The 14,642-nt window shown below is 38.2% G+C and overlaps 1 protein-coding gene across 8 annotated transcripts in view; it reads right to left on the bottom strand.

Moving 5' to 3' along the window:
• Positions 1–330: 330 nt before the first annotated feature.
• LOC126762980 (antigen LPMC-61) overlaps positions 331–14,642 on the bottom strand; it is a 140,297-nt gene continuing 125,985 nt past the window's right edge. For 5 of the 8 annotated variants that reach the window (XM_050480096.1, XM_050480098.1, XM_050480099.1 and 2 more), the window contains 4 exons: positions 5,255–5,656; positions 3,616–4,105; positions 3,419–3,546; positions 331–2,697 (listed from right to left, as the gene is read on the bottom strand). In XM_050480096.1, the coding sequence (XP_050336053.1) occupies positions 2,608–2,697; positions 3,419–3,546; positions 3,616–4,105; positions 5,255–5,656 (1,110 nt within the window). In that variant the 3' untranslated portion in view covers positions 331–2,607. The remainder of the gene's footprint in view (positions 2,698–3,418; positions 3,547–3,615; positions 4,106–5,254; positions 5,657–14,642) is intronic. The other 3 variants (XM_050480102.1, XM_050480103.1, XM_050480104.1) reach the window with 3 other exon arrangements.

Genomic DNA, 14,642 nt, shown 5'->3' with positions numbered 1-14,642 from the left:
ATTATATAAATGTCTCGGACATTAAGCAAAATCGTAAAAAAGGTGAGTCACCTGTAATATAAGCAATTAAGATACCAATTACCATTCCATTCTCAAATAATAACTATTTTCACGCAACACCTTTTAATACAAAGTTTTGCCAACACCTAAAAGTATTTGCCCGGCTTTCTTCCTTGAAAATTATTCTTTATTTATTTTTATTTGTTTTTATAATTTTATTCTTATTTAAAATAAACTTTTTCACACAACATACGTAAGGGACTGGATATGATGGCCAGATACTTACCTAAGATCAGCTGTAACCAAATTGAAATAAAAAGTCTTTATTACTTCGTTTGGTCAGAGAGATGTACAAATTTACATTTATTTGATTTCATCAAGTTTTATTCTAATGTAGTTGTGTACCTTCTTAATCCATCAACTAATCACATCTTTTACAATGTACTGTTAATTGTCGAGTTAGATAATACAATATTATGAACAATAAAATGTTGGGGTTATCTTTTATGCCAATTTAGCAAAACACTGAATTTTGAAGAGCTCGTCGAGCTCTCCGTTTTTTTTAGTAAAATTACACATTTATGACTTATGTTGCCAATTCGATATCAGGTGTGTGTATACTATATATATATGGATAATAATGTTTGCAGATGTAGTATTATTGGCATATTTTTGTATTTTTTTTTTTTTTGATTTTCCGATTTTTTCATATTAAATGATTTGGTGGCGAAACAAACCATTCTCTATGTGTGCGTACTCCTTCCGTTTGGAAGTACGTCGTGTGATTTTCTTTCAAATCAGTGATTTTTTGTCATAATCGAGTCGTAAAGCCAGTACGAATTTGCCGGTAGTCGGTTCGAGTTATAATGACATACAAATACATACATATTTTATGTGTATATATGTATTTATATTCGCATAAATGGTTAAATATCATAAATGATCAGTGCAATATCACATTGGTGCAACCATGCGTGGGAACCCGGGGCCAGCCGGCGCCGCCCAAAGGCTATAATGGCATCCTCGTTGTTAAATAGTTATAGCCTGAGAAGCGAGCGCCCACTTGCCGCAGTTAACCAGCCTAATGGCGCAAAGTGTGTGCACTGAGGTAAAGTGATTTCATGAATTATACGTAAGATTTATTGACTTACACCTCTGATAGATGCACATATGTAGTCATCATGTGAACTTTCTATGTATTCTCATATATAAGTATTTGTTACATAACTTTCACAAGTTTCAATATATCTTAGTGATTTCCGATCATGCAACATGGTTTTTGTTGCCTGAATGTACACTGCTCCTATTCTTACATTTTACTAAAATAATTTTGTTTTGCGTTTTGCTACTCTTACAACTAGGGTCTGCAACAGTTTGTTGTTGGTGTGACTGTTTCTATATATATATGTATTATATATTTATACGCTAGGTATGCTCTTTTCCTTAATAATAATTGGAGAAAACTAATATTTAATATATATTCCATTAATTAATATATTAATTATTGTTTTATGTATTTTTTTTTGTATTTTCTATGCAATAACAATTTTAAATGAAACAAAATTAAAAATCTGCATGTTGCAAGTTTATGCAACTAAATTAATAAACACATTATCAATTAAAATAAATTACAACTTCTTTGCTTTCGAAGAAGCATTTTTTAAATAAAATTTAAAATGTTTCCGTTTTGTCAAAATCGTATAACCATCATCCATATGCCGTAGTTCGCTTCAGAATTTTTGTATTTTGCTAGTTTGCAGTTTTCAGTTTTGTATTTTCATTTGATTTAGTTTGAAAACTCATTTCATGTTGGCGTCGGGTTTTCGTGAAACGTTTTTGTAGTTCTGCGCCAACGTGCTAAGATGGAGTTCATCTTAGGCAGGTTTCCAAGTATTTATGTATGCAAAACTAATTTACATCGAGTGGGCGTCGTTTGTTCACTTACAACTAAAAATCAAATTTTTTCCAAATAAATCAATGCTCACATGGCCCATTCCACACACGCAGTACATGTGCGAATGGTGCCAGTCGAATTCATTGTAGAACGAAAATAAATAATTCTAATTTAACAGAAAATTATCACATACACACAATGTGTATGTGAGAACATCGATTTTTGAATGCATTGGCCGCTGGGTTCTCGCTGTTGCGGGCGTGTTCAAAGGCCAGTGGCACGCGTAGTTGTTGTAGCTGTAGAATACCGTGTATCATTTTGCAGTTTTTAACGTACCCCCGCTTCGTTGAGCACAAACGAACAGCCGACGAACTCGTAGACTCACACATTCCCAAGCACTTCGTTATGGGTAAAGGGCTAACCTATCCCTACACATCTCGATTATCCATGTACAGATTTGAGAACAAAATTCGTTAGTGTAAATTTGACGTAGTATATTTTTTTCTGCTTTTCAATGCTCCGTTTGGTTAGTTCGTGATTAGTTGATGTCTCTTTTCGTTATAATGTACAGTTAATTACATTTTTTCGTCATTTTCCAATGTATTTTTGTTTTTTATTGATTTTTTTTTTTTAATTTTTTGTGATATATTGTTTTTTGCGAAATTGTTTCATTTATTTGTTTCGAGGGTTCAGCAATCTGGTGTTCATACCTTTTAGGCGAACATGTGTTGTGTGCCTGGTGGTGTCTTGTAGCTGGGGTAGTAGCTGTTCAGCGCGTTCTTGGCGAAGAATGTTGTGTAATCCTGCACAGGGAAAACGGATTCGATTAACTATTTGTTATAGATAAATTATTTAATAATAAAAATTGAATAAAGCAAAAAAATTAAAAAAAAGTAAGTATGGAAACTTCGGTGGAATCGAATCACGCTTAACTACACAAGTCATCGAGATATAAACTTTATTATTCAACGCAGCCATGGTGAACTTGGCCTACTAACTCCGGGTTTCAAAAAATCGATTTTTTTTATTGTCTTATTATTCCACTACACCTATAGAATATTGTTCTAAATTTTCAAGTTGATCCGAGCAATAATTTTGGCGATACAGCCTTGAGAAGTAGTGCTTCGAGGTTGTTGTCGAGGCTAGCTAGTCTAAGTGCGCCGTCTTTAAACGTGTTTTTCTCGAGACTGTGTTTTTGAAGGCGGTTGGCAAGATATCTCCAGAACAACTCAACCGATCTTCACGAAACTTAACACAGGTCTTTGAGATACAATTCATTAAGACTTGGACAAAGGATTTTTTCAGAATTTTTTTTGTTAACAGTGTATGTGTGTAACAATAAAAAGTTCTAATAAAATATTTCATTTTTTATACGAAAAAAAAATCTCGAAAATAAGCTGTGTTTTACCCGAGGAAACCCATGTAACCCCTTAAATTGGTCTCTATGTCATGACCTGATGTTTAACCTTGTAGATTTTGAGTGGTACAAACAACTATTAGTTGAGATTAATTCAGTGGGCTTACGCGATTGACTTTCCGTGGGCGGCATACTGGTCCCAGGGCCAGTTGGCGCCGTTCTTCATTTTCGCGTATTGCGGCTTCTTTATATTCTGGCGGTGGCCACTTCAAGTCTCCGCGCATGTTGCTGCCTCCTGTTTGTGATGAGAAAGTTATTAGTTGTTGTTCTTGTTTCTTATGACAGTTGACAGACTATCACTTACCTTGAAAGCTAACGGTCGCTGGTTGTGCGTTGTAAACAGGGGCTGGCTTTTGCGTAACGGGTGCCTCCTTGCGCAGCGTTATAATTCCGGGACTTCCGCCGCGGTAATCTTGTGGCAAATTCTGTGCTTGGTGATCGGGCTGATCCTGACCAACGTGTTGAGGCTGTGGATAAGAATTATATTGATTGGATTGTGGTACAGTCGAATATTGTTGGGGTTGTTGTTGTTGTTGAGGAGTTTGATGATATGCTTGCGATTGATAATTAGATGGAGGAGCTGCCTGATATTGTTGCTGCGGAGGTCTCTGTTGATAAGGCGCCTGAACCGGTTGATATTGTTGGGCAGGTTGATTATGCGCCCAAGACGGTTGCTGCTGTTGCTGCGGCTGCGAGTAGGGCTGCTGAGCGTAAGGAGGTTGCGACCCCTGGTGAGGCGGATATTTTTGTGCCTGCGGTGGCGCTTGATATTGATCGTAAGATGTTGCACGATACTGTTTTAAATTTTGTTCGATTCCATATTTTTCGGACGATAACGGTTTTGTTGAAATTCAGTATATTCCCAACAATTCAATTGTTTGTTTGTTGTACATAAATAGGTAGTGTGTAGATGGGGTGTCGTGCAGATATGTTCAAGGTTTCGGTTTCGGTTTCGGTTTCGTTGTGGCATCATGCATTTAATTGTTTGTGGAAGTTGCATATTTACGTATATTTGCCACGTTTCAAAGTAAACACAAATATAGTCACACAAACAAATAGAATATTCGGGATGTTTTATAGTTTATAGTGAGAGAGACAGAGAGAGAGAGAGCATGATGGTCCATCAAAAATTGAAGGGGAAAGAGAAGATGATAAAACATTGTAATTAGAAAAATTTGTGGGGATTGAAGTGAACGTAAAAGTGTTACTGGGTTAACGTAGGTTATGGCTCTAGAAGCAACAAAATGGGTACTTAAAGATAGAGCGTGTGAGAGCGCGTTTTTAGCTACGTGCGTTTTGTAAGCTGAAATTTGCGAGAGATAAAGAAAAGCTTTGTTAGCATAGATTACAAATTATATATTATTGTTATCAGCGCGAATGAGTCTTTGAATATATATAAATATGTGTTTGCTACGAATGTGTGTGTTTTGCATTAGTTAATGACAAGTATTAAGTTTTTGTAAACCTTAAATTTATGTTTTACCAAAATTACTCGCCGAGCAAGGCAGATAGCAAAATAATTTATTACTTGTTTTACCATTTTGCCTATATATGTTAATCAGAATCAACTCAATATACCAACTGATCAAATTTTGTGAGGATTGAAAACTGCCTGCATAACCGGAAAAGCAATAAGTGCCATAGGTCATTCAGGTTGCAGCCTATAATATAGCTCCAACGATCTTTACTTTCTCCACTTTTTATAATTTTTTCAAAGCTGATTTTCAAAAACAAAATATGATCACAAAGTCCCCTGTGGAATTCTTCGAGGTTTACTCCTCACACGAATTGGAAAGCGTATGCAAAAAAGCCTAGAGCGCATTAAGCAGCTAATGACGAGGAGAGCAAACAAGCTGCCACACACAAAAACATGAATTCTACATTAATTATTTCGCGTATTTCTCGCAATTTGCAAATGTGTAGGTACATTTGTTCCAGTGTACCTGTGGTGTAGATGGATCTTGTTGGCTCCGGCTAGGATAAAATGGTGTGTCACCTACAGGATTTGCTAGGAATTCACTGCGCGCCTTAGGCACAGGCGGGTGGATAGGTCTCCAACCAGCTGAGGTATTCGGTTCATATTGTTGCTCAGGTTGTTGCTGTTCAATGGGGTAGTTGTGCGTTGGGTAGTGTGAGGCCGGTTTCTGCTGTCCGTACTGGTCGCTTAAAGGTTGTCCATATGGTGAACCAGCTGGCTCATGTGAGGGTTGGCGGTTAAATTGTGCTTGGGTATATTGTATGGGTTGTTGTTGCGACTGTTGCGACTGATGATATTGTTGTGGTTGTATATAAGGATGAGATGTGCTATCGCGAACACCACGGCTGACGTTATTATAAATGATACCCTAAAAATATGCAATTGATTTGCAATAGCGAAAAGAACAAGCTACTATACATAATATTCTTATGGGATGGCTCTGGTTTTATTGCTAAAATGTTTTTGCCAACTAAAATTTTCAGTTTAAGTTAATTTCGTAAGAAATGTTTTCCTGCGCATATTTTATCATAATGTCCATCCGCATGTGTCTGCCGCTAGCATATTGCAAGACTCACTTCCTTTTGGAAAACGTCTGCGTAGTTACTCATGAAAAGGTGGAAAATAAACGAAATGGCTCAAAAAACTGACAGAACTCATACGTACTGGGGTGGGAACTTGGTAAAATGTAGTCTTTGGAATTTATTATAAATATTTTACTTTATAAGTTAAATTGGGGAAACGTTATCCGTTATTTTATATAAAGCTAAAGCAGTAGGTGGAAAAGTTTAATTCAACCAAAGTAGTTCGAGGCATTTATCACACTGCGCAAGATGGATTGCAAATACAATATAGTGTACCAAATGACGAACTACATATATGGACATATATTGCAATTATTTATATATATTTACATATGCAAGGTATATAGTATATAAGGTATGAAAGTCAGCTATGCTGAGGTTTGTTTAATCGGCTTTCTTCCACCATTCAGGATGATCGTAATTTTACTGTTAGTATCAAGTTAAATTTTTAAAAGTTGAAAAAAGTTTTTTTTAATTCAAACAGCTATGCAGGAAAACCATATTCATGCTATAAATAGCCAATTGGAGTGCCTCGGGCTGTGCATATAGAATGTATGAAGATAGAGACTGGCGATGACATAGGTATATGTATATTAAACGGTGGTTTATGACGTTTTTGGAACAATTTTAGAATAAAAATAATTTTTTAATAAAAAATATGGTTTAATAAAAAAAAAATGGTAATATGAAAAACACGTTTGGACAGTTGTAACCCATTTCGTTCCACGTTGCGTATACGCAGCATCTTCTTTTCAAAGATTTGTATTTGCCATGCCCATTTTTAGCGTTTTTGTGAAAAAAGAATTATTTCAGTTTAATCAATAGAGCGACTTTTAGTTAGTTTTGAACATTTTTTAATAATTAATGCATATTTTCCGGCTCCTAGCAAATGCTGTGGTGTCAAGTTGTGTGCACGCAGCTAATTGTTCAGAACAAATGTAACAGAAATAAATAATCCGCAATTTTTCCTTGCCCTTTTGTGAACGTATTTTCATGTTGATCAGAAGAAGCATTAACGCTTGACAATTTTTAGTGTGAGATTCAAAATTTGTCTGACAAACATCTGTGCGCATTTGCAAGTGTGTGTGTTTTATAGGGGGTACAGATATGGGGGAGGTTCAGATATGGAGTGGGTGAAAGCCTAAGAATATACCTTCATAATTGCATGTATTGCTGCGGTACTGTGCAATGTGGTCAAACTCACGCGTACATACATGCCGCCACTCTATGCCTTGCAACTCTCTTGTGAATTCACTAACTAATGCAACGCTTTGACACTCTACTATGCGCAATTGAATTAAATTTAATAATGGCTTTTGAATTTAATAGTCTCTGGTTATATTTTTTTAGTTGTACAGCTATTTGTGGAATTATACACACGAATGTGCATGCAGGCAGCGAGAATGTTCTAACGCAGAGATTAAGTAAGTATGATTCGTGCTGCCGAGTACTTCGGGATTCAACTAAAGAGCATAATTTTGCTAGGAAAATTGTAATTTTTGAAATGCAATTACAAAAAGATTTGGATATGGATAGAAAAAAGCTCTGAAGCATTTAAACAAGCCTGAGAGTGCGAGTGAGACAAAAAATTCGGTTGGATTGTGTAATAAATTAGTATAATTATGAAATTCAAGCGGATAAAGCTATTCGAAAATATCCCCTTAAATTACTTAATTCAATACTTTAGTTACGAAATTTTTCTTCTGGAGATTCACTTTATCTTGATGGGCAATAGTTTTGGCCTATTATGCTTACGAATCTTAACTCAATTTGTGTTCGCGTGCAGCATGAAACTTTCTCGCAGAGGGAATGAAAAGCGCAGTTGCACTGTACAGCACGATTTTTTTGATTACATTAATATGCCTTCAGGCAAAAATTTGACTAACCGGCGGCATACCTGCTTCCACTATTACATAATTTACAATTACATAATTTACAACGAGTAGCTTTATTCTACGACTTTTTGCATGCAATCTAAACGCAGGCATTAATGTACCCATACACTGTCTATAAAAAGTACGTAGACAATGATTGCAAATCTACGAAGACACGCTATGTTTATCACCCACTCGCTGGGACCGAAATCCCCAATATTAACTGGCTGAATATCAAAAATTGTCGTTTATTACTCACACAGATAACGATCTGCTTCCTCTTCCTGCCTTGTGGTGGTAGGTGCAGGGGGTTGTGTGTTGTGGAGCAGAATGTTGGCTGCAGTAAAAGAAACAAGTTTGCACGTGTGTTTGCGCATTTATGGGTATTTGATTTTATGTGACTTTGCAATGTTTTACGACGAGGAAGGCACATAAAAACTTGTCTCTCCTATGTTACACTTTGTCTGCATGTAACAGCCAATGACAATAAAAAAACGGCTCTTGAAGTGTAAGCTTTGGTGCATACTTATCTGCAAAATGGACACACACACACATTAAGATTTCGTGCATGGAATTAAAAGAACGCTTGTGCCAAGAGAGCCAGCTCACTGGCAACGCACTCGAGTAAGAAGAATTTTTAAACAGAAACAGTTTAAGTCGCTGCAACGAATTTTTGCTTTGAAAGTCAGATAAATCTATTTATTCTCGAGCTGAAGTGACGAATATGAGGCAAACTTCCTTTAATTTCTTTGACTTTGCTAATCGCCGAGCATTTGATTTGCGTGCTTTAGCCAATTCGGCACAATTTTACAAATAATAATTTATAATTTTTATAATAAATACACATTTGAGGGTTGAAGCAAACGTGGAAGTCACTTTTCAGGGAAGACACAAACAGACGAAAGCTCCAGCAAAGCGTCTCAGACAATGCCAAGTCTTAAGCCGTTGTTTCTTTGCCAGAATGCAATGTTTTTCTTGCCAAAAAAACTCCGTCCTGAAATAACATTTTCCATTGTTTGCGCGTATTTATGTGTGTGTGCGTGCGTGTGTTTGTCCGTGCTGTACTCCTTACATTTTTACGGCATTCAGTTCAGGCACACGTGCGCATCGCTTACACCAGTATTTGTGTTTTGCCATTCAATTGTTTTTGTGGTTGTTGTTTTTTTTTTTTTTTTTGTTTTTCAAACGACAGTTTGTTTGCACTGGTGTCATTATTATTGTGCGGCACATCTTCACTTCGCTTTTTATTTGACTGCATTATTTGCTCGTTCTTATTGCTATTGTTGCACGAACTGTTATTATGTATACAATTTTCCTGATCGAAAATTATGATTGCGAACAATAAACGCGAAAAAATGGCCAAAGTGGAAAAGCCACCAGTGCCAGCGTGACAGCGCGCAGTGCCATCTCGGTTATGCAATATATTTTATGTTCGCTTGATATGACAATGGCATGCAGCGAGGGTGGAGAGGGCGAGACGTCGTATGGTGCGCGGCCGGGGCGGCGACAATTCATGTCTGACATTTTTTGAAGCCGGAAGCGGCTCTAATTCTTCAATGCCGTATCGAGACGGCTGGCAACGCCGCTACATACATAGCAGGTTTTGCGAAAATTCTGGAGGTGTCCTTTCCAATTGTCAAAATGTACAAACAAAAAGGTTCACTGTACCTCGCTCTTGTTGTTTGGCTCCTCTCCCCTTGAATTTGACATTTTTGTCGTTTATAGCGCCTTTATTTGCCTTTATTGGTCGAGCGGTTCATTGCAATAGCATTACAAGGCATACAAAGGCAAACATCACAAAGCGTTTAAACTTTTTTATTGCCAATGTAAGGCATAAAATGAGTATGAGTGAGTTCCATATTCTATTACTTACTTAAGGTATCTTGGTAAGGGCTGACGCTTCATTAGCCGCATTGCCTACCTCACCTTAATAACTTCCGCATCAACGACCTTTTGTTCGCATTTTTCGGTAAACCTTGAAAGCTTTCGTTGGCGTAGTGCGGAATGCTTTATGCTAGCCGTTGTACCTAACAGCAGTTTTTTGGTCTTGTGAAATGGGAGAAAGTATCACCCATAACCCCATCAATGAAAGTTTCCTTGTATTTTTAAACGCATTAGCGAAAGTTCCTTCGTTCATCTGCCAAAAATAAAGTTTTGCGCTAAACAAACGCTGCTTTCACGTAGGAAAAGGCCACTTACACACATTGCTTGGGCGCCGAACAGTTGTTGTTCAGCTGAAACATATTTTTCAATAACCAAAGCAGGTTTCGTCACTAGCATCATTCAGCCCTGAGCTGGATTTATGCAAAAATCTACACTGTAACAACATTAGTTTCCGGTAAAAAATGCAGTTGCATGTGTGTGTGTGTGTGCAGCTTTAAAGAGCAACATGAAATGGCTTTGGGCGCAATAATAATTGCATTTCGACTCTTCAATTATTTCTCAGTTATAATTGTGTGGGCACTTTTTATTGCATAACAACACCGTTGGTTTTGCCAAATATTTACATTAAATAAAAAGCCGCGTTGAGAGTAAATTTAATTTTAATGTTAAAGCCTTTTTCCAGTTGCGCCAAGCATCGCCGCCACGAAAGCAGGCAAATGAGCGGTTTTTTGTGTTCGTGTGCGTTTGTGGCTGAAATTTACTCACCCGCCTTTTTGTTTATTCGCCGCGTTTTTTAACTTGTGCGCATTTTTTCAGTGTTTATATGCAACGGAATACGTGAAAAAGTTATTGTGAAGTATTTTTTTAACGGTAACGTATCCGCAATTACAAATTCACTCAGTCGTTCCGTCACTCAGTTGCGCGGACGTGCGCTTTTCGGGAGGGCGGTGCGTGCGATTGTGCGCATTGATTTGGTTTGTCCCTTTAAATGCACTTTTGTCAGCCTGGCATTTTCACATTTTCACGCGTGTTTTGCGTTCATCGCCATAAATTCCGGCCATATGAGCGGCAATACGGCGCTTTCGGCGCGGGCGGGTCGCGTAAATGCGGAGCGGTGTGTGAGGAAGCCATTCACGCCTATATTATCTGCACGTGTGTGCGTTTATTGTCATCAGTGCGGTGGTTTTTTCATTACACATGTGCATATTTATTGTTTGACCACTGCAATTGTGGTTGCACTGTGTGCAAATATTCATAGTTACTTACATACATACAGAAGTACGCTCGTACATGATCATTGTCGCGCGAATGCATATGGTTAATTTGCCTTCATGGGCTGTGTTTGAATGCGACTACGTGTGATATTTGCAGACAAGTGCACAAAAGCATGTTGAACAAACGAGTGACGCATCTTGGATGGAATGACAAAAGAGTTTCACCGCAGTATACACTTTTGAACATTTCTTTGATGAAGTTAAGACATATTTGATTCAAGTGTTTCCCAACGAAAGCAAACTCGTGGTAGATGTGCATAGTAGCCGCGATTTATAGCTTACGCGCTCAACAGGGCGGATGAGTAACATTTAGTTCGGATTTGTATTCCAAAAGCAGAATAGAAGTAAATATTGGGTAGTCGAAAAAGTCTTTTCGTATTTTTAATCAAATTTTAACTTATTTTTTTATATGTATAATAATAAATAAATAAACAAATATGTATCATTTTGGGCAACCACTTCAATATTACAGTTATTTAGTTGCCACTTGGATAGTGGCGAAACCCATGACTGTAAGCCAAGCGTGTTTTTGGAATTTTCGGAATTTTCATGTCATTTTAACACTGAGTAAAGTGCTGCAATAATCCGTTTATGTGGCACATAGAGAATAGTAAAGATCTTTGTTGCTTATTTATGAGTTACAGGATATCGCTTTAATGTCCTAATGGAATTTTGGGTAGTGAAGGTCTTTCATCGCAGCAGGCGCAGTCAGCGGCGCAGCATTTTTCGGCAAAAAATAATAAATAATAGATTGTTTATGTATACATTTTACTGTTTTTTACTTGCTTTTGCTTGCTGACTGTTGCAATCAACTACAAACTTGATGCTGCTGCCATTTCCTTGGTGGTTATTGTTACCTACGGTGCCTGTGAGGCATGCATTTCGCGCTGCCTTTGGGTCGCGAAATGAAAATATCAAAAATTCAACAATTCGTTAGTGCGCCTGTAGTGAGCGGCCGCAACAAATCCGCCGCTGCCACTGCCGCCGCTCAATCGAAAGCTGGCGTGTGGAATTGATGCTGGCTTGCAGTCTTGTAGTTGTTGGCAAGCGACAGCTATGTGTGTGCGCAATATGTTGCATTTGTGGCATCAACACCAGCGGGAGCACTCGTTCTTTGCAATTTTCGCACGCTATTTTTATTTTACTCTCAATTACATGTGCGCGCAGCAACATGCAGATATGTTGCATGAACGTGCCATGCGCTTTCACTATCATCCAGATACATACACATGTGGATTTCAGCCATATTTCACACTTCTCTTGACCGGGCATTTGCTTGCCGCGTAATTATTTTCCACCTTTGTGTCAAGCGGCGCATCAGCGGGGCTATGTGGGTGTATAAGCGATTTCGCGATTGCCGGCATGTCTGCGTGCTGCCATTAACTTGTCTATATGTTTGCACAAATACAAGAACATTTGCATGAACTACTGTCAATTTGACTGGCGCCTTCCACTTCATTTCGCCATCTGTCTCCCATACCTATGTACATACATATAAATATGCGCGAACGCACGCTAGCTACAAACGCTGCCTGGCATTCACTCAGACTTGCGCTCACACTTAATCAACGGGCATAAATACATTATGCAAATTTAATATGAATTGCAAAAGTCTCACTCGTCATGGTTGCGCCGACTGTTGCTGTGCATTTTGCCATTGCGTGCCGCAGCTGCAACGCATGCCAACGCATTCGCCTAGATGGGCAGCTTGTGGCTCGCGAGAGCATACGCTGAGCAGCAACACATCGACTGCTGACTGCTATAGCCGGAATTCTGATGGAATTCGTCATTTGTGGGTGCTGGCTGGGGCAATTCGGTTAGCTGGGCCAGCGAAATGCTAGTGGCTTTAATAATTCGTGTTACGTATACGCCATGCTGTCATTGTGAATTAATGTGCGCTGGCGTAGAAACACTACACACCCCTCTGTAAGTTCATGCGCATACATTCTTCCATATAATGTCGTATAAAAGCATTATATTAGTGAATACATATAAATAAGATAATATAAGTTATAAGAAATAATTTTTTTTTATGCCTCACTGGAACCTTTACAAGCAGCAGACAATGATAGAATTTCAATTATGCAGAGTTTGTACTCATATTTATGATATTTGTGTCTTAGATGAAATTACTGAAGAATACAAAAGTATTGTACCATCCGTCGCTCTCTTCCAGACCTAAATTGTCATAGCAAGAACTGACTCGAAAAACTGATTCACGAAAATTTTTTTTCACAGACCTTTTGATTTTTTGAAAATTATTCGTTTTTGCAAAACTTTCTCCACATGTTTTATTTAATGATGCCAATCAACTGATAGTAAATAATATTTCACTACAGCCTCATACCCTAAAGAAAGCATTTAGTAAAAAATTTGTATATTCACGGTATAAGATCTGACCAAATGCCCGTATAATAAGCAGATGGGGCCTAGTCAGACAGGCTTTCTGCCAAACAAACGTGATGGGTAGCCGTAGGTTTTCGTTTCCATTTTATTGTTGCATTGCTGCAGTGGTAGCCGTTAGATCCTTTGTTGGATTTTTGCTTAATTTCAGTCATATTTTCCGTTTAACGTCCCCCACGGGGCCTATTTAAGCGCTCGTTAACTTTCCCATGACCAACTCATTTATGGCAGCTGCAAAGCACTCGCAGATCCATACAAATGCGCACTTACGAGTCAACACATCACACATCCTACATAATGGCTGTGTAAGCTTGCAGAGTTGTAAGCATAAATATTTCCATATATGTATGTGTGTGTGCGCGTATGTCGTCATGACGCGCTCTACGTTCATGCCAAATGTTTCATTCATGGCGCCGTACATCTGTGCTCACATACATAGTATGCATATGAGGAATTATTATTGACAAATGATTTTGACGCAAAGAAGGAAAGAAACATAACTCAGTTATTAGCAGTGAATTAACTAAGCGGTGTATGGAGTGCAAGCTTCTTTAAGGACAATATAGACGGCTTAATTTTGAAGCTTTGTAAAGCACAGTATAAGAATTACTGATTCATGTACTTTTGTGTATGCAGGATCTAAGTTAGCTACTCACAGCCAAGTCCAGCGTTCTTTCCGCTGCACTTAAGCAACTTTTGTACGTACATATGTGAGCATATTCCCAAAGCCGCCAGCGTGAGCGGATGTGGTCCTTTTGGTGCATGCTTCGAAGATTTGCGCCTTGGCTTAATTATTATTAAGTGTCCAACTATTTACAAGTAAAGGAATAATTTATGAGCCCAAACCGTACTTGGCTGCAGTGAAGAAAGTTTTAAAGCGAAACAAAGAGAAGCTGGCCCCAATAGAATGCCGAAAAGAACAGCGTACCTTACACCCTTTGTTCTAGAAAATAATAAATGCACACACGGTTTTAACTGTTTATATGTTTTATGGCTTCATATATATACATAGTATGCATACAGGCGTGCACATATGAGAAGACTCGATGAGTGGCATCCAGGTCCCTTACGGTCGTGTGTGTTTACGGAGGGGAATGCTCGCAAATTACCATTGTGTTAGTGTTAATTACTGAGTTATGCCAACACGAAGCTACTGCGGAGCACAGTGCTTGGGTGGCTTTTAGAGACGCTTATAAGGGGGGTAAAGCAGGGTTGCTTGCATAAATCGCAAGCCAACTAATGAATGGGCAAGGCAATACAGTGAGGTACAGTTAATTGGTCGAAAGTTCATTAAGAAGTGTGGCCAAAATTTTTGGCGAAATCCCTATGTTCATGAA

Source organism: Bactrocera neohumeralis, chromosome 6, assembly GCF_024586455.1.
Source record: "Bactrocera neohumeralis isolate Rockhampton chromosome 6, APGP_CSIRO_Bneo_wtdbg2-racon-allhic-juicebox.fasta_v2, whole genome shotgun sequence".
In the NCBI taxonomy this organism is placed as follows: Eukaryota; Metazoa; Arthropoda; class Insecta; order Diptera; family Tephritidae; genus Bactrocera; species Bactrocera neohumeralis.
Note: the sequence above shows the minus strand (reverse complement) of the source record. Positions and strands in the feature narration are given on the sequence as shown.